The sequence below is a fragment of the Cervus elaphus genome, chromosome 5 (assembly GCF_910594005.1).
Source record: "Cervus elaphus chromosome 5, mCerEla1.1, whole genome shotgun sequence".
NCBI lineage: Eukaryota > Metazoa > Chordata > Mammalia > Artiodactyla > Cervidae > Cervus > Cervus elaphus.
The window spans coordinates 68,584,575-68,605,441 of NC_057819.1; the positions used below are offsets into that span (position 1 = coordinate 68,584,575).

The following is a 20,867-nucleotide window of genomic DNA, read 5'->3' on the forward strand; positions in this document are numbered from 1 at the left end:
ATGGCAGAAAGCAAAGAACTAAAGAGCCTCTTGATGAAAGTGAAAGAGGAGAGTGAAAAAGTTGGCTTAAAGCTCAACATTCAGAAAACTAAGATCATGACATCTGGTCCCATCACTTCATGGCAAATAGATGGGGAAACAGTGGAAACAATGACAGACTCTATTTTGGGGGGCTCCAAAATCACTGCAGATGGTGACTGCAGTCATAAGATTAAAAGACACTTGCTCTTTGGAGGAAAAGTTATGATCAACCTAGACAGCTTATTAAAAAGCAGAGACGTTAGTTTTCCTACAAAGGTCTGTCTAGTCAAAACTATGGTTTTTCTAGTAGTTATGTATGGATGTGAGAGTTGGACTATAAAGAAAGCTGAGTGCGGAAGAACTGATGCCTTTGAATTGTGGTGTTGGAGAAGACTCTTGAGCGTCCCTTGGACTGCAGGGAGATCCAACCAGTCTATCCTAAAGGAAATCAGTCCTGAATATTCATTGGAAGGACTGATGCTGAAGCTGAAACTCCAGTACTTCGGTCACGTGATGTGAAGAACTGACTCATTTGAAAAGACCCTGATGCTGGGAAAGATTGAATGCAGGAGGTGAACGGGATGACAGAGGATAAGATGGTTGGATGGCATCACCGACTCAATGGACATGAGTTTGAGTAAACTCCGGGAGTTTGTGATGGACAGGGAGGCCTGGCATGCTGCAGTCCATGGGGTTGCAAAGAGTCGGACACGACTGAGCAACTGAACTGACCGAACTGAGCTCATAGTCTAAGTATGGGCTTAACTTGCACTGAGAGGCCATCCCTGAATCTAGTCTAAAGCAAGTTGCTCTGACATTTCTTTTTATCCACACTCTAGTCCTTCCTATCACTTTACTCATCACAATGCTTAATTACATATTCATTTTTGTGTATATGTATTTAAAGTTTATGTCCACACCTGATCAATGGAATCACATTTTGTCCACCAAAACAATATACACAGTGCACGCAGTGCAGTGCTTGCACTGTGCTTGGCATACAGCAGTAACTTAATAAATTTAAAATTATAGAAGATGAATCAATGAAAGGATGCTCTCAAGGGAATATGTTTTTTATCACAAGATCAAAACTGTAGACCAAAAATAATAGAGAATTAAAATACATACCATAGGGATTTTTTAAAATCTTTATTCATTCAGAATGCAATTCTGAGACAATCTACAACCAAGAGAAACCCTACCCTTTGAAGTAGTGTTAGCACACTGAATAATATAACACTATTGTGCCAATGTATACAGCAAGAAATCAATTTCCACTTCTTTCGTAAAACTTCTCACTAAACATGTACATTTTATTGCCGTCAAGAATGCGTTAACAAGATCATACTCCTATAGCTAGACAGTACAATACACAATGATGATTAATACAGGACTGTTTAAGTCTTTCAGTATGGTGTTCACAACTCAAGCTGTAGCTGTTGACCTTTCCAATGGTATTCATTATGTGACACTGTCACCAAATACATTAATTAAAAGGACTCACTATTTTTTCTTTTTTTTTGCTTTTAACTTTTATCATGTCAAAGTACCCCTTGTTTACTCTCCCCCTGTATCCATAGCACAGATGCTTTTTCAAATACATTTTCCTTATTTTTTTTTTTTTTTAGGATTTTTAAAGTTTTTTACTTTATATTAGAGTATAGTCGATTACCAATGTTGTGATAGTTTTGGGTGTATGGCAAAGGGACTCAATCATGTATATACATGTATCCATTCTCTCCCAAATATCCCTCCCCTCCAGGCTGCCAGATAACACTAAGCAGAGTTCTCTGTACTATACAGTAGGACCTTGTTGGTTATCCATTTTAAATACAGCAGTGTGTACATGCTGATCCCAGACTCCCTATCTCTTCTTCCCCTATGGCAACCATCAGTGGACTCACTAATTTTTAAAAGCTAGAATTACTCAAAAAGTTCTGTACTATAAATAACACATGGAATATTATATCTAAGCCTAAAATGGTATAATCACTTAAATCTCCTCTACAGTCCTCTGTATCACATATATAGGAAAAAGAATGTTATAGACCATGTTCTTATATTTTAACCTAAGAGTCTATTTTAAGTAATGTTTATTAATATTTAAATGATCAAAAATAAATGTTAAATATTAACTGCACAAAATCTAAAAGAAAATGGCCACATTACATCATACTACATACATTATATAGATTAAAAGCAATTAATTAGAAGCCTTCTTAAAAATTTAAAGTTTCTGACATCATCTTCCACCATTCCATTAATTCTTCCTTCTCTTCTTCTTTCCTTTCAGAAAATGACTCCAGTTCAAAATCAACCTAAAGGAGAAAATAATAATATATTATTATCAAATTGATTATGCACTTATAAAAACTAAAATTAAAAATGAAGAGCAGGTTTAGAGTTTATTAGAATAATCTCAATCTAGCCATCTGAATTAAAGTAAATCCTAAAAAATCTCTCATGATAACCAAAAAGATACTTTTGGGGAAAAAGAATAGCTAGGGGAAAAGTCATTATGTTTGAAATGTGCTTTGATCTAATAGGGTCTCAAAGAATCGGACATGACTAAATCAATTTAGCACATGCACAGGATTATTGGAAAGCAGATTATTTATAGGCAGATTATTTAAAGACAGTCTTTTCTCCCATAAAAAGATGTAACTTCTCTCACATCACCCCACTGTCTCCTCCCTCACTGCGTCCAAACGTCTGTTCTTTACGCCTGTGTCTCCTTTGCTGCCCTGCTAGCAGGATCATCAGTCCTGTCTTTCTAGATTCCATATATGTGCATTAATATTGTCTTTCTCTTTTTAACTTACTTCACTCTGTCTAGGGCTGATTAATACTGATGTATGGCAGAAACCATCACAATATTGTAAAGGAATTATCTTCTAATTAAAAATAAAAATTAAAAAAAAAAAAACCCCATACATAGCTTTTACAGGGTTCTGTTTTCCAGAATCTTGAATCTGTGAAAGAACTGATGGAAATACACACACCTCCAAACCACCATGAAGATCAGTAACCCAGGAGCTCAACTCTCCTATAGACTGGTCATCCTCATTAGGTCTATGGAGAATTCATACATTTCCCCACAAAGGACTATTTAAAATATGCAACCTCTTTTTGACCCATGAAATAGCCCTGCTCCATTCCACATGGAGCTAAGAGCTCTTTTATTTGGCCATTCAAGCTTATGGTTATTTAACAGTGTGACTACTCAATACCTCCTTGAATTAACACATAGCAGAAAGGCCAAGGGTCAAAATAGTTGAAATCTTTTATAACCTGACTCTGAAGGCACATTTTTCCAGGATTTATTTGTTCAAATTTACCTCCTGATTTTAATACATATCCATCCTAATAAACACATACAATCAAAACCAAAGGACCATTTAAAAACCCAAGATATTTAGCTTGCAAATCCAAGCATTTATACTCCAAACTTTGGGTATATAACCAAAAATACAATAAATTCTTTTCAAGTAAGGCTTTCAATTGGAAATCCTGTAGGCCATTCCATAGTAATATATTACAAGGATAATAGTATAATCATGCTCTATGAAAATTTTGGTCTCATCACCATCACCCTTACTAGTAAAATACCAATAAATGGCATCTACTTAAATAGGTATCATTTTTTATAGTTCTTATCATAGAGACCTGACTTTGCTCATAGTATGTGCTTAATAGATGTTTAGCGCCTAAAATTATGTTGCAGGCCTAATTTATTTTTCAAAATACTTATTGAGTAAGGTATGATACTAGCTGTTAGGGATAAAAAGATAAACAGAGCATTATTTAGATGTAAATCAAGATCAGCAAATAGAAGCTTAATTTAAAGTTTTATTTAATTTTTTTCGTGGATATCCTCAGAAAATGAGAAATGGTAACAGAGTTTCACACTGAGTGTTATTAAATTAAACACTGAGCCTCTGCACAAGTCACTTAACTTTTCGAGGCCTCAGTTTTCTCATCTCTTAACACATGGACAACAGGGTAATAATAATTCTACATCATGGAGTTATTATGAAAGCTAAATATAATGATTTAAATATGCCTGACCCACGGTAAGTGCTTAATAAATTTTAGCTATTATCACAATCACTTACCCTGACAGCAGGGCTATAAGGAACTGCTACTTTCTTTGCTATTGCCAGATAGCCTGGCGCTGAGGCTGTAAGTTTATAGTTTCCAGGAACGAGCAATCTCCAGTAATCACCATCCTTTGCTGTGGGGAACAGAATATCAAGTCACAGGCACAGATGAGAAATGCATAGTTATGCCACCTAAATTCAATTTTTATTCCCTGTCTTTAGATATTTATAGAATTTCATGAAATTCCATTGAAAAGAGTATGACACTCTCTAGAAAGCACCATTTCTTATAGCAGTTTTACAGATATTAATGATATCTAATGAATCTTCTAATATGATGAACCATCATATTCACATCAGAAATAACACAGATTAATGGATATTCTCAAGTCCCCAAGCTGCTGGCACCATGATTTGATTCTTACTGCCATCTGGCTGTGAAGATCTGAGAGTCTGGGTAGGCATCTCACAAAGTGTGACCCAATGGCATCTCTTTGGAAATCCCGAGGGATGTGTTAGAATTTAGATTTTTAAAGACTCAGAATAGCTGGTCTGGCCTGCTTTCTAAGATTGCATTTTCAACCAGTTTTCCAGAGGATTTCTAAGCAGAGTTGTGTTCCTGCACCTACATCCTCTCCTTGAGCAGCTTAGGTTCCCAGGCTCCCCAGTCATCCACTCACATGTCTCCTTCAACTGATGTACTGTTCCCCACCTGCTTATATGCCTGGCAAGCCACCAGCACTGGGAAACACCCACCCCTCTACTCTCTGCCTGCCTCTGTGGCTGCAAGGGGCTCGGGAAAACACACACCGATGATGAGCTGTCCCCTGTCTACAAACACAAGGCCCTGTCCTGCGCTGTCTTCCTCTCAAGTCCTTTCACTTTCCTGTTTCCTAGATTAGTGCACATCAATCACCTGGGAAATAGTAAGGAACAAATTCTAATTCCCTAGATCTGGGGTGAGGCCTGAGATTCTGCATTTCTAGCTAGTTCCAGGTGATGCTGAATTCAATCTTGGTAGGGGCCACACTCTGAATAGCAAGGTCCAAGTGGAATTCTCCCTTTTCCTAACACCTGTACAGCATTCTCTTCATCCTCACTCTTAGTTGATGCTTCACATTGTATTAATATTTCACTGTGAATATGGAAACCATCTGAAAAAATAAGCTCCCATCACCATCTCTTCTCCTCTCTGGACTCTACATCTTTAAGCTAGTGTCTCATTTCTCTTCACTTTACAGCAAAAGTTCTAGAAAGACTTGTCAATACTCCCCATTTCAGGCCCTTTTCTCCTCCTCCACAGTCCACTGAAATAGGCTCATCAAGCCTCCACAGTGCCTCATTCAAAGGTGCATCTTTCCTGACAGTTCACATTTCATCTCTCCTGAAACACTTTCAGGCTTCCCAGACAAGGCACTAGGTTTTCTCCCCACCTTTGACTCCACTGCCGCATTGCTTGTTTCTCCTGACTACCCTATGCTGCCCTTGAAAAGCTGCAGTGTCAAGGGAGAACAAGACGGCGGAGGGGTAGGTGGACGTGGAGTACATCTCTCTCCATGGATACATCAGGAACACACCTTCAGACACAGAAGTGCATGTAGAACACCAGCTGAGAGCGGACAGGAGGACCTGACCAGCGGAAAAGAACATAAAGACCCACGCAAAACTCGGTAGGATGAAGGAAGTGGGGGGGGGGGGGGGAACAGGAGTGATAGTAGGACTGGATCTGCCTCTGGTGGGTGGGGGAACTGAAGCAGGGGTCAGACCCCACATCAGGTCTGAGTCAGAGGAGAAACATTTAAGGCTGAGAGTAAAACAGCTGATCTGTGGCAGCCTAAATGGAATGAGAATCAGACAGTCCTTGCCACAGCCATACATACCCCGGGCAGGAATGCTGGTCTCCTGGAAGGGGCAGCTGCTGGGAGCTGGAGTTTAGGGATTGTGGAGCAATCTCAGGGTGAGGGCTGCTGTTGACTGCAGAAAGATGGATTGAGGGGATGTGAGGGAGGAGACAGTGGTGGGAAATGCTGGTAGAAGAAAGCCAGGCAACCATGGAAGCAAGGCAATACTGCTGAGTCACACATATGGGGTGGAGCCATCACCATAGCCTCTCTCTCCCCACACGCCAGCATTGGCATCTGAACAACAGAGGCTGGCCCATCAAATGCCCGACTGCACTGAACTACAGAGTAGGACCCCATCCAGGGTGCTCCTTTCAGTGACTGATGCACCAAACTACAGAGTAGGAGCCCACCCAGGTGCCCCTTTAAGTGTCCCATGTGCTGATCTACAGAGTACGACCCCAGCCAGGGGGCCCCTCTATGTGCCTGACACAGCGAACAACAGAGAAGGACCCCAGGCAAAGGAGCCTCTAAGTGCCTGAATGGGTGGAGCTGTGAAGAAAGACGGGCCACAGAGGCCTTCTGAGCACCAGCCACAAGAGGCTCAAAAAAGACTCTGGTAGGGCCATAACTCCTGCAGGGGAAGCGGTCTGTGTCCCTGCACATTTGGCGCCGCCAGGGTCCCCAAAACCCAAGCAGCTGCGCCATGTTCATGCTCAACTCTCACTGGGGCAGAGATGCCATAGTCAAAAAAAATAGCCTTGCATTTATGCACGTGGGGTCACTTTGGTCGTGTCCGACTCTTTGCTACTCTGTAGACTGTGGCCTGCCAGGCTTCTCTGTCAGAGAGAGGGTTCTCCAAACAAGAATACTGGAGTGTATTGGCTAAGACTACTTGCCATCCCTTCTAGAGCACTGTTTCCTGCTGCCCTAGCCGCCAACCCCCCTGAGTACCTGGTGCTGCCAGAACCCCTGCGACCCAAGCAGCCACACCACCTCCACACCTGGCCCTCACTGGGGCAGACCCAAGTCCTCCAGGGCAGCCTCAGGAGCAAACCCCACTGGACGACCCACATGCAGAGGTGGGAATAAAACTGCAACTGAAACCCAGGGGCAGTGAGGCTAAGAAAGAAGATTCAAAACCTTCCCACCAGATGTACAAGCTGCAGATTAAATCCACACAACCAACTAAGCAGATTTTGTGTCTATGGAATGTATAAAAGGCCATTGAGAGCGCCCACAAAAGAAAATGCACTAGCTCTGATAGCTGTGGACACTGGAGGCAAGAACACACAGGAGTAAGATCAGATTAGAATCTGAGCAGCCCCCACAGCAGGTTCAGATATCAGCACAGTATTGGAGGGCATCCTAGGGAGGTGAGGTGGACTGTGACTCCCAGCGTGGGAAAGGACCCTTACAGCACTGACTCAAGAAAAACATTTATTATTCTTCTTTTTGCTTTTTCTTTTTTCCCCCTCTGTTATAGTTGTTGATTTTATTGGCATTAAGAAATCCAATTAAGCTTTTGAGTTTTTTCTTTTTTTCCCTCAGTCACATTTTGTATTGTTGTCATAAACTTCTGCCTTTACACTGGCTTTTACAGTTCTGTGGAGTTTTCCTCTTTTTGTTTTCTGGTTTTTTTTGTTTGTTTGTTTGTTTTTAATTTTTAATTTTTTAAACGTATTATTATTTTTTCCACACTTATTCCTTTGCTTGCTGTTCCTACTGTTCTTTTCCCCTTGCAGTTAATCTTTAACATATATAAATCTTCTTTATCTATCTCTATTTAACTTTGCATATCTATTCTTTCTTTCTTTTCTTTCTCTCCATTCCTCTCAACATATTTGTTAGTTTTATCTTCATTGCTTTATTCCCCAATTGGCAGCTTTCTTTAGTTTTGTTTTCCAGTTTGTGCTTTAATTAGTTTTGTTCTGGTAGGTATAATTTTTGGTTTCCTTTGTTTGCTGGGTCAATATATTGTACTTTATCTTTGTAGGACTGTTTTGACTTTGCTTATGGGTGTATATGTATATGTGCATATCCAGTCACATTTTCTATTGTTGTTATAAACCTTTGCCTCTACACTGCACTTTTGCAGTTCTGTGGAGTTTTCCTCCCCCCACCCCCCTTTTTCTTTCTTCTTCCTTTTTTTCCTCTTTTCTATTTTTAATAATTTTAATTTTTAATTTTTTAAACCTATTATATTTTTTCTACATTTATTCCTTTGCGTTTCCTACTGTTCTTTTCCCCTTGCAGTTAATCTTTAACGTATATAAATCTTCTTCACCTACCCCTATTTAACCTTGCATATCTATTCTTTCTTTCTTTCCTTTCCTCTTAACATATTTGTTAGTTTTGTTTTCACTGCTTCATTCCCCACTTGGCACCTTGCTTTAAGCTTTGTTTTCCAGTTTGTTCTTAAGTTAGTTTTATTCTTAACTAGTAAATATAATTTTTTATTTCCTCTGTTCGCTGGATCAATGTACTGTACTTTATTTTTGTTGGATTGTTTTCACTTTGCTCATGGGTGTATATGTATATGTGTATATTCCATTATTTTAACTATTATTTGCCTGATTTTGTAACTGCATTTGTCTGGGGTTCATCTTTGGTTTCTCATTTGGATATTTGTTTTAATCTCACTTAATGCCATAACAAATCACTTGTGGTCTTCATTCCTGACCAGAGATCAAACCCTGAGCCTTTGGAGTGGGAGCACTGACTCCAAGACTCTAGACTACCAGAGAACTAACCCTAAGGAGTATCAAATAGTGAGAACTCATACAAAGGAAACCACTGAAATAAAAGACCCAGCATCACCCAATCACCAGTAGCACCCTGTGCAGAATGCTTCATCTAAACAAGAAACAAAACAAAAACACAAACGCAATCATCAGCAGACATCAGATTACCACCTCACTCAGCCTTGCCCATCAGAGGAAAAACAAGCAACCAAAAACTCAGCACAAATCTCACCCTATATGAAGCTCACACAAATACCAGGTGAATCTTAGGAGGGCAGAAACCAAAAGGAAGAAAGAAGTCAACCTTCTTCAAGGAAAGAATTCAACTTTCCTTCAAGCCTGGGAAAAGGAAACCTTAAACACAATAACTTAAAAAAAAGAAAAGAAAAGGCAGAGAAATGCTGCACAAATGAAGGAACAAACTAGAAACACAGAAGTCCACATAAATGAAGAGGAAATAGGAAAATTACCTGGAAAAGAATTCAGAATAACGATAGTAAAGATAATCAAAACTTTGAAAATAAAATGGAGAAAATTCAAGAATCAATTAACAAAGACCTAGAAGAATTAAAGAATAAACACAGAGACAAACAACACGATTACTGAAACTAAAAACACTCTAGAAGGAACCAATAGCGGGATATCTGAATCAGAAGAATGAATCAGTGGGCTGGAAGATACAATGATGGAAATAACTTCTCAGAAGCAGAATAAAGTAAAAAGAATTAAAAGAGCTGAGGACGGTCTCAGAGACCTATGGAACCATGTCAAATTCACCAACATTCGAATTATAGGGGTCCCAGAAGAAGAGAAAAGAAAGGGTATAAGAAAATTTTTGAAGAGATTATAGTTGAAAATTATCCCCAACATGGAAAAGGAAACAGTCAACCAAGTCCAAGAGGCACAAAGAGCCCCATACAGGATAAACCCAAGGAGAAACAGGCCAAGACACATACTAATCATACTAACAAAAACTAAACACACACAAAAAATATTAATGTTGGGACCAGCCCAACAACAAACCGACCTGAGGGAGTGGTGCCACAGAACAATAAGGAAAAAGAAGACTCAGAAATAAAGTGGGGATCAGGGGACTGATGCCAATTACAGGCAAAAGCCCAGATACTAATCCTTGCATGCCTTTTATTGTTAATTTATACTTCCTTACTCGTGCACTGGAGATATCTATTCTTTACAATCTCAGATCGGGGATAAAGATATACAATGCACAGTCCTCAATGTCAAACCTCCAGGCCTTTCATGACTTTCTTTAGCCCTTTGACTAGTGATACCCTTTCTCAGCAACTCCCTCAAGGCTCTGGCTATGGGAACAGTCACTAACGGTTTTCCATCAGTCACATCAGTACTTCAACATCTTGTTTTCAAGATGTCTTTCCACGATGTACCTTTTACTGCTCCCAGCCCTTCACCTGGGGGAGATGAGAAAGTTATTCTTATTTTGCAAAGAGGCCCTGTTAATTATAATACAGGTTTGTGCATAGCAAAGTGAAGTGAAGTGAAGTTGCTCAGTCGTGTCTGACTCTTTGTGACCCCATGGACTGTAGCCTACAAGACTCCTCTGTCCATGGAATTTTCCAGGCAAGAGTACTGGAGTGGGTTGCCATTTCCTTCTCCAGGGGATCTTCCTGGCCCAGTGACCAAACCCAGGTCTCCCACATTGCAGGCAGACACTTTACGATCTGAGCCACCAGGGAAGCATATTCCCTACAATTAAAAGCAGCAAGGGAGAAGCAACAAGTAACATACAAGGGAAACCCCATGCCCTTACCAGCTGATCTTTCAGCAGAAATTCTAAAGGCCAGAAGGGAATGGCAGGATATATTTAAAATATTGAAAGGGAAAAATCTACAACCAAGATTACTGTCCCAGCAAGGATCTCATTCAAAATTGTTGGAGAAATAAAAAGATTTTCAGACAAGCAAAAGTTAAGAGAATTCAGTACCACCATCCAGCTTTATGACAAATGTTATATGGACTTACATAGTCAAAAAAAAAAAACAACAGAAGAAAAGAGATCTACAAAATCAACCCCAAATAATTAGAAAATGGCATGGGAACATATATATCAATAATTACTTTAAATGTAAATGGATTAAATGCTCCAACCATTCAGAGTGGCTGAATGGATACCAAATAAATAAATAAATAAATCCATATATATGCTGTCTACAAGAAATCCACTTCAGACCTCAAGACACATACAGACTGAAAGTGAGAGGACAGAAAAATATATTCCATGCAAATGGGAAGCAAAAGAAAGCTGGAGTAGAAATCCTCATATCACACAAAATAGACCTTAAAATAAAGATTACAAGAGATAAGGAAGGACACTACATAATGATCAAGGGATCAATTCAAGAGGAAGATATAACTATTGTAAATATCTATGCACCCAACATAGGAGCACCTCAATATATTAGACAAACACTAACAGACATAAAAGGAGAAACTGACAGTAACACAACAATAGTAGGAGACTTTAACACCCCACTGACACCAATGGACATATCATCAAAACAGAAAATTAATAAGGAAACACAAGTCTTAAATGATACATTAGATGAGACGGATCTTATTGATGTCTTCAGGATATTCCATTCAAATGCAGAAGAATATACCTTCTAAAGTGCACCTGGAACCTTCTCCAGGATAGACCACATCATGGGTCACAAATCAAACTTCAGTTAATTTAAGAAAATTGAAATCGTATCAAGCATCTTCTCTGACCACGACATGCTATGAGACTAGATATCAATCACAAAAAGAAAGAAAGAAAGAAAGAAAAACTGTAATAAATGCAAACACATGGAGATTAAACAACACATTTCTAAACAACCAACAGGTCACTGAAGAAATCGAAGGGGAAATCAAAAAAATTTCTAGAAACAAATGACAGTGAAAACACAACAACTCAAAACCTATGGGATGCAGCAAAAGCAGTTCTAAGAGGGAAGTTTATAGAAATACAATCCTACCTCAAGAAACAAGGAAAACATCAAATAGACAACCTAACTTTACACCTAAAGCAACTGGAAAAAGAAGAACAAAAAAAAAAAAATTAGTAGAAGGAAAGAAATCATAAAGATCTGAGCAGAAATAAATGAAAAAGAAATAAAAAAAAAATAGTAAAGATTAATAAAACTAAAAGTTGGTTCTTTGAGAAGATAAACAAAATTTACAAACCCTTAGCCAGACTCATAAAGAAAAAAATGAAGAATCAAATAAACAAAATTAGAAATGAAAAAGGAGAGGTTACAATAGACAATGCAGATATACAAAGGATTATAAGAGACTATTATGAAAAATTATATGGCAATAAAATAGATAACCTAAAATTATGAACAACCCAATTACAAGCACTGAAACTGAAACTGTGATCAAACATCCCCCCTAAAAAACCAAAAGCCCAGGACCAGATGGCTTCACAGGAGAATTCTATCACACATTTAGAGAACTAATGCCGATCCTTCTAAAATGCTTTTAAAAAATTTCAGAGGAAGAAACACTTCCAAATTCATTTTATAAGGCCACCATCACCCTGATACCAAAACCAGACAAGGACAATACAAAAAAGAAGAAAACTACAGGCCAATATCACTGATGAACATAGACGCGAAAATCCTCAACAAAATTTTAGCAAGCAGAATTCAGCAATACATCAAAACACTCATATATCATGATCAAGTTGAGTTTGTTCCAGGGATGCAAGGATTCTTCAATATATGGACATCCATCAATGTGATACACCACATTAACAAATTGAAAGATAAAAACCATATGATAATCTCAATAGATGCAGAAAAAAACCTTTGACAAAATTCAGCACCCATTTATGATTAAAACTCTTCAAACAATGGGCATAGAAGGAACCTACCTCAACATAGTAAAGGCCATAAACATTATTCTCAACGGTGAAAAACCAAAAACATTGCCTCTAAGATCAGAAACAAGACAAGGGTGCCCACTTTCACCACTATTATTAAACATAGTTCTGGAAGTTTTAGCTACAGCAATCAGAGAAGAAAAAGAAAGAAAAGGAATGCAGATTGGAAAAGAAGAAGTAAAGTTCTCACTGTTTGCAGATGACATGATACTGTACATAGAAAACCCTGAAGATAGTATCAGAAAATTACTAGAGCTAATCAGTGAATTTAGCAAAGTTGCAGGATACAAAATCCATACACAGAAATTACTTACATTTCTATATACCAACAATGAAAAATCAGAAAGAGAAATTAAGAATCAATCCCATTCACCATTGCAACAAAAAGAATTAAATATCTAGGAAGCAACTTACCTAAGGAGACAAAAGAATTGTACACAGAAAATTATAAGGCACTAATGAAAGAAATCAAAGAAGACATAAACAGAGGGAGAAATATACCATGTTCCTGGGTAGGAAGAATCAATATTGTGAAAATGACTATACTACCAAATGCAATCTACAGATTTAATGCAATCCCTATCAAATTACCAATGGTATTTTTCATAGAACTGGAACAAAAAAATTTCACAATTCATAGGAAACACAAAAGACCCTGATTAGCCAAAGCAGTATTGAGAAACAATGGAGCTGGAGGAATCAGTCTTCCTGACTTCAGGTTATACTACAAAGCTACAGTCATCAAGACAGTATGGTACTGGCACAAAAACAGAAATACAGACCAATGGAACAAAATAGAGAGCCCAGAAAAAAAAAAACACAAAAAACCATGCACCTATGGGTACCTTATTTTTGACAAAAGAGGCAAAATACAATGGGGCAAAGAGAGCCTCTTCAATCAATGGTGCTGGGAAAACTCAACGGCTACACGTAAAAGAAGGAAATTAGAACACTTCCTAACACCACACACAAAGATAAACTCAAAATGGATTAAAGACCTAAATGTAAGACCAGAAACTATAAAACTCTTAGAGGAAAACATAGGTAGGATACTTGATGACATATATCAAAGCAAGATCCTCTATGACCCACCTCCTAAAGTAATGGAAATAAAAACAAAAGTAAACAAGTGGGACCTGATTAAACTTAAAAGCTTTTGCACAGCAAAGAAAACTATAAGCAAGGTGAAAAGACAACCCTCAGAATGGGAGAAAACAATAGCAAATGAAAAAAACTGACAAAGGGTTAATTTCCAAAATATACAAGTAGCTCATACAACTCATTGCCAGAAAAGCAAACAGCCCAATCAAAAAGCGGGAAAAAGACCTAAACAGACATGTCTCCAAAGAAGACATACAGATGGATAACAAACACATGAAAAGATGCTCAATATTGCTCATTATTAGAGAAGTGCAGATCAAAACTACAATGAGATATCACCTCACCCTAGTCAAAATGGCCCTTATCAAAAAGCCTACAAACAATAAATGCTGGAGAGGGTGTGGAGAAAAAGGAATGCTCTTGCACTTCTGCTGGAAATGTAAATTGATACAGCCATTATGGAAGATGGTATGGAGATTCCTTAAAAAAAAAAAAAAAAAACTAGGAATAAAACCACCATATGACCCAGCAATCCCACTTCTAGGCATATACCCTGAGGAAACCAAAATTGAAAGAGAAACATGTAGCCCGTTGTTCACTACAGCACTATTTACAAAAGCTAGAACAAGGAAGCAACCTAGATGCCCATCGACAGATGAATGGATAAAGAAGTTCTGGTACATATACACAATGGAATATTACTCAGTCATAAAAAGGAATGCATTTGAGTCAGTTCTAATGAGGTGGATGAACCTAGAACATATACAGAGTGAAGTGAGTCAGAAAGAGAAAGATAAATACTGTATTCTAACGCATATATATGGAATCTAGAAAAATGGTACTGAACAATTTATTTACAGGGCAATAATAGAGAAACAGACATAGAGAACAGACTTACAGACATGGGGAGAGGGGAGGAGAGGGTGAGATGTGTGGAGAGAGTAACATGGAAACTTACATTACCATATGTAACATAGATAGCCAACGGGACTTTGCTGTGTGGCTCAGGAAACTCAAACAGGGGCTCTGTATCAACCTAGAGGGATGGGATGGGGGGAGATGGGAGGGAGGTTCAAAAGGGAGGGGACATATATATAGCTATGGCTGACTCATGTTGAGGTTTGACAGAAAACAGCAAAATTCTGTAAAGCAATTATCCTTCAATAAAAAATAAATTAATTTTTAAAAAAGCTGCAGTCCCAGAACCTGCTCTTCAGATTTCATTCCTTTCTACCTATTTATACTGCCAATGTGAGATTTTCCTAAAATTTTCACATCTGGAATGCAGAGAAAATAATGTTTACATGTTACTAAGGTTAACAAAAGCAGTTGATTGTGGCCATAAGGTGTACGGCCTAGGTCCTTCAAGAAGTCCGTCCCCGGGGGTGAAGGGAGCAATAATTTGGCACAGATTCTGGTATATTGGTTCAGAAGGTGGGCTGGCACTTCATCAGGTGTTGATAAGCACTGTCGTTTGAATAAATAAATGGAATTTTAGAAAAAAAATCAAGATTAAAAAATACAAATTATAAATGTGGAGGTTAAATAAGAGTTAATGGTATAGGATGTTTGGGAACTAATTTAAAGGTTAACTAATGCAAAGGTCTTGAAACTTGTAGAGTTAATAGCTAAAAAGATATTGTTGTTTTTGATAAGATACCAACAAATGAGAATTACACTAAAATGAGTTGGAAAGATGTTTATTAACTGGAATAGACAAGTTTGCCAGAAAAACACACCATTTCCCCCAAACTAGGAAAATGGAAAGAGGGCTTTAAACCTAGAAATAACAAACATCAACTTCAACCCTGTAAGGTCCTTTTCAACCTTGGATACATCTGGCTTTATGACACAGATCAAATGAAGAAATGGATGGGAAATCCTAGACAATAAAACACAGGCAGTTACCCTTCTTCCTACTCTTCTGCTCCCTCCTGAGGTCCACCAATTAACAGCACTTTAAAACCTCTTCTTAGGAGAGATCATTAAGATACAGCATTTTAATTCCAACTGGTTCATCTTCCTTTGCCTTGACAACTGCAGAGCCTCACAGATGGCCCAACCTCACAGCTCTGGGGTGAGACAGCTGAGGAAACTATGCCACCTGCTGCACCCCAATTTCTAAATAGAGCAGCCATCCTAAGTAACTGCCTGACCTGTTCCCCAGATAAAAATTTAACCAGATCAAAGCTGGAGAGAGACAGTGTAAAGAGACATGAGGCATTTAATTGCTTTGCAAAGAACAGTATAAGAATATAACGATGCTAAGAAGTAGCCACGGTTTCCTATGCAATACTAGAGCCTCTGATCACAGCAAAGAATACCCACCAGATGTGACATCATGGTCTATTCCTTCCACAGAGATGGTGGCATTGGCAATTGGGTTACCCTGAAGATCTCGGACAAATCCTTTAGCTCCTCGGTGTATCTGTGATGGTCAAGAATAACCAAAAATATTTGTATTAGAAACAACCTAAAAACATGCTTAATATCAAACATCTCCTTATTTTCTAGCAAAATACTGCAGATTCCTATTTTTTAGGAATCAAAACAAGCCCAAAAAGTCACTAAATTTTGTGTACATTCTTTACTCTGCTTTTTCTCAAGTAGACAAATGAGAAGTAACCCCTGGAAAATTGATTTCTTATTCTGAGTCAAATAAGACTTTGAAATACCTTCCAAATCACCAAAACAAACAAACAAACAAAAACCTGTCAATATGTAAAACACCTCTGGTCTGAACGTATGTCATTTCTTTCTACTTTGCTGCTGCTGCTGCTGCTAAGTTACTTCATTCGTGTCCAACTCTGTGTGACCCCATAGATGGCAGCCCACCAGGCCCCCCCGTCCCTGGGATTCTCCAGGCAAGAACACTGGAGTGGGTTGCCATGTCCTTCTCCAATGCATGAAAATGAAAAGTGGAAATGAAGTCGCTCAGTTGTGTCCGACTCTTAGTGACCCATGGACTGCAGCCCACCAGGCTCCTCCATCCGTGGGATTTTCCAGGCAAGAGTACTGGAGTGGGGTGCCATTGCCTTCTCCGGCTTTCTATTTTAAATTTGGTTAACTATGTATACTTTATATGCCAGCTGTCAGTTAACAAGATATCACATTATAGCCCTTCAATACTTGTTCCTTTTAGATAAAAGGATATACATACTGTGAATATTTTTGCATTAAACCCACTAATAATATTATTTTGGTTGAAAATCAGTGCATGAAAAGTCAGTGAACTTACTAACTGAAAACTGGGTTTATTAATAAAATAGAAAATTTTATATTGAGAAAAAGCTATTGAATTAAGTTGCTGTCAGCAAGTAACTACTACAATGAAAACTACAAAAACAACTTTATTTCTAAATGATAATTCAACTATGTCAACATGTATTTGAAGTAAAGGAGGGTCTGAGAAAGTACTGCTTCTGAAATGTCAAATGATAATCTATCAATCTTGATAATTTAGCAAAACACCATCCACCCAGCTCCAGTTGCTCCCCACTCATATGACCCCAGAAAATGAATTTTATTTTGCTACTGATGATATTCACATATTTTCCTACAGAAAGTAGGATAAATCTCATGTGTCCCTTTGTCACTAGAGAGTAAATATGACAGTGGTACAATGTTTTATCAAAGAGATACCCTTTGTATATTAGTAAAAATTTTTTTGAATTTGTTATTTAAAAAAAAAAAGCAAAACTCTTTAAAAGTAACACATAATTCTTATCTCTAAAGGCAATTTACTCATGGCAAAAAAGTGATACAGGGACTTTCCGGGTGGTTCAGTGGCTAAGACTGTGCGCTCTCAATGCAGGGGAGCTGGGTTTGATCCTTGGTCAGAGAACTAGATCCCACATGCCACAACTAAAAAATCCTGCATGCTGAAGATTGAAGATCCTATGTGCTGAAACTAAGATCCAATGCAGCCAAATAAATAAACATTTTTGTAAAAAGTGATATGTTTGCAGTAATAATAATAATTTTAATGGCAACCAGGAAAGTAAGAAGAGAGTAAACATGTTTTTAGAACAAAAGGCATTTTTAACCTTTTCCCAAAGACTCACCTGTGGACTAGCCACCAAAATTGAATAAGACTGAAATTTAGCTACTGGAAACAAGAGAAGTTAGCTTTCTGAATGAAATTCACATGGTAAAAGTATTAGAAAAATTGTGGAGATCAATTTATTCATCTCCGGGCACTATAATCCTGATATGTAAGTTTGAAATTTCCTCACCATTGAAAAAATAAACCAATCACTTCAAAAACATATAATTCACCTACATTGGGTATAAATATATCCATTGATATTCATAACTGTACTTTTTTCTGCCTCTGCAATCCAAGACTTAAATTACAGTATGTGATTAACAAATAGTTATGTTAGGTAGGAAATTAGGCATGAGCAACAAGCAGTGGCCTAGCCAAAAAGGATGCAAGCTGATCTCTAGACTCCATCCTAGACACACCCAGGAGAGCTCACAGACGTGCTACAAAAATAACCACAGAGACTTTTCCAACTCCTGCACATGCACCCTAGGCATGCAGTGAATACAAACTAACCACAGGGGCTTCTCCAAGTAACCTTAGGCAGCTAGGGGCCCATTAAGGGCTCATAAATACTCATAATATGTATGGCTTTATGGATTCTTACATAGTCATAAATACGTATGTGTTCATATACACATATATCTGATTGTACAAACTGAATTACGTGAAAGACATGCACAACAGAGACTGTTGCTGTGTATCTTGCAACTGCCAACTGGCCTTGAGTGTGTGCCCTTTCCTGATAGGTGGTGAGTAGAGGCCCTATTTTGCACAGGACAGAACCAAGAGGAAGAGGCAGGAAGTATAAAAGGAGAAGCCAAGAGGGATTGTTATGACTCCTTTGGGGTTGGCCTACTTCCACGTTTCTTTAATAAAAGTTCTGCCTGCTTGAGCTATAACTGAGCTGTAACTTGTCTGTTGTTTCAAGCCCTTTAGTCTATCATTCTAAATCTTTGTTACTATGAGACAAGAACCAAGGGTGAGAGATAAACCAACTTGACGGTTAAATAAATAAATGTCTCATATGCCAATTATGGAGCATTATTTTTCTGTTTCAAATTTTCCACTATAGGAATAAATCTCAATGGAAATGTTATGGGATAACAGGACTCCACAGGAATGCAGACTGGAAAACACAGTCACTTTATGGTGTTTGCAAAAGAAATCCCAGAAGTTTATTAATAAATTTCACTCATATCTGGGGAAGTTATTTTACTACACCTGTTCTTCCTATAATTCTCCCTGCCCAGATTCCAGACATTTAAATCAAGCAAGGCCAAAAAAAAAAAAAAAAATTAAAAAATCAAATTCTTCATTGTTGCTAGAATTGCTTAATGCCAATAACCCTTAAATCTTCAAATACTTAAGTGGCCCCCAGAGGGATTGCTGAAATTGAGACTCTGGGGTCCTGCCCTTCAAGGAGTGTGATTCAGTGTTGAGAATGAAAACTCATTTTTAACAATAATCTAGATGAGTCAGAGGCAAGTGATCGTGAACGATTCTTTGAAAAATTCTTTGGAAATTTTGAGAACTAGACAGTTCCATGGCTATTCTATAGGAGCTGTTCTTAGAAACTATTTACGCTGATTAACTTTACAACTCCAGGTCCTAAAAACATCCTCTTAAGGCTCTGCAAGAGATTTCTTCTCAACCAATTATTGAATTAGATCTCCTAATCACCAATCGAATTTTGCCAAGAAATGCACTGGTCATAGCAAACACCCTCTTCCAAAAAAAGACTCTACACATGGACATCACCAGATGGCCAATACCAAAATCAGATTGATTATATTCTTTGCAGCAAAAGAAGGAGAAGATCTATACAGTCAGCAAAAATAAGACCAGGAGCTGACTGTGGCTCAGATCATGAACTCCTTATGCCATATTCAGACTTAAATAGGAGAAAGTAGGGAAACCACTAGATCATTCAGTTATGACCTAAATCAAATCCCTCACAATAATACAGTAGAAGTGAGAAATAGATTTGAGGGACTAGATGTGATAGACAGAGTGCCTGATGAACTATGAATGGAGATTCATGACATTGTACAGGAGACAAGGATCAAGACCATCCCCAAGAAAAAGAAATGCAAAAAAGCAAAATGGCTGTCTGAGGAGGCCTCAAAAATAGCTGTGAAACAAGGAGAAGTGAAAAGCAAAGGAGAAAAGGAAAGATATTTCCATTTGAATGCAGAGTTCCAAAGAATAGCAAGGAGAGATAAGAAAGCCTTCCTCAATGATCAGGGCAAAGAAATAGAGGAAAACAATAGAATGGGAAAGACTAGAGATTTCTTCAAGAAAATTAGAGATACCAAGGGAATATTTCAGGCAAAGATGGGCTCAATAAAGGACAGAAATGGTATGGACCTAAAAAAAAAAAAAAAAAGATATTAAGAAGAGGTGGCAAGAATACACAGTCAGTTCAGTCAGTTCAGTCACTCAGTCGTGTCTGACTCTTCGCGACCTGATGAATCGCAGCACGCCAGGCCTCCCTGTCCATCACAAACTCCCGGAGTTTACTCAAACTTATGCCCATCGAGTCGGTGATGCCATCCAGCCATCTCATACTCTGTCATCCCCTTCTCCTCCTGCCCCCAATCCCTCCCAGAATCAGGGTCTTTTCCAATGAGTCAACTCTTTACATGAGGTGGCCAAAGTATTGGAGTTTCAGCTTCAGCATCAGTGCTTCCAATGAACACCCAGGACTTATCTCCTTCAGGATGGACTGGTTGGACCTCCTTGCAGTCCAAGGGACTCTCAACAGTCTTCTCCAACACCACAGTTCAAAAGCATCAATTTTTTGGTGCTCACCTTTCTTCACAGTCCAACTCTGACATCCACACATGACCACTGAAAAAACCATAGCCTTGACCAGATGGACCTTTGTTGGCAAAGTGATGTCTCTGCTTTTTAATATGCTATCTAAGCTGGTCATCATTTCCTTCCATGGAGTAAGCGTCTTTTAATTTCATGCCTGCAGTCACCATCTGCAGTGATTTGGAGCCCCCAAAAAATAAAGTCTGACACTGTTTCCACTGTCTCCCCATCTATTTCCCATGAGGTGATGGGACCAGATGCCATGATTTTGTTTTCTGAATGTTAAGCTTT

At 38.4% G+C, this 20,867-nt stretch overlaps 1 protein-coding gene across 1 annotated transcript in view; it reads right to left on the reverse strand.

Annotated features, from left to right (window-relative positions):
- Window positions 1–1,155: 1,155 nt before the first annotated feature.
- CPE (carboxypeptidase E) overlaps window positions 1,156–20,867 on the reverse strand; it is a 146,580-nt gene continuing 126,868 nt past the window's right edge. Inside the window, exons 7-9 of the mRNA XM_043902686.1 lie at window positions 16,040–16,139; window positions 4,137–4,255; window positions 1,156–2,339 (exon numbers count right to left, since the gene is read on the reverse strand). Coding sequence (XP_043758621.1) covers window positions 2,241–2,339; window positions 4,137–4,255; window positions 16,040–16,139 — 318 coding nt within the window. The 3' untranslated portion in view covers window positions 1,156–2,240. The remainder of the gene's footprint in view (window positions 2,340–4,136; window positions 4,256–16,039; window positions 16,140–20,867) is intronic.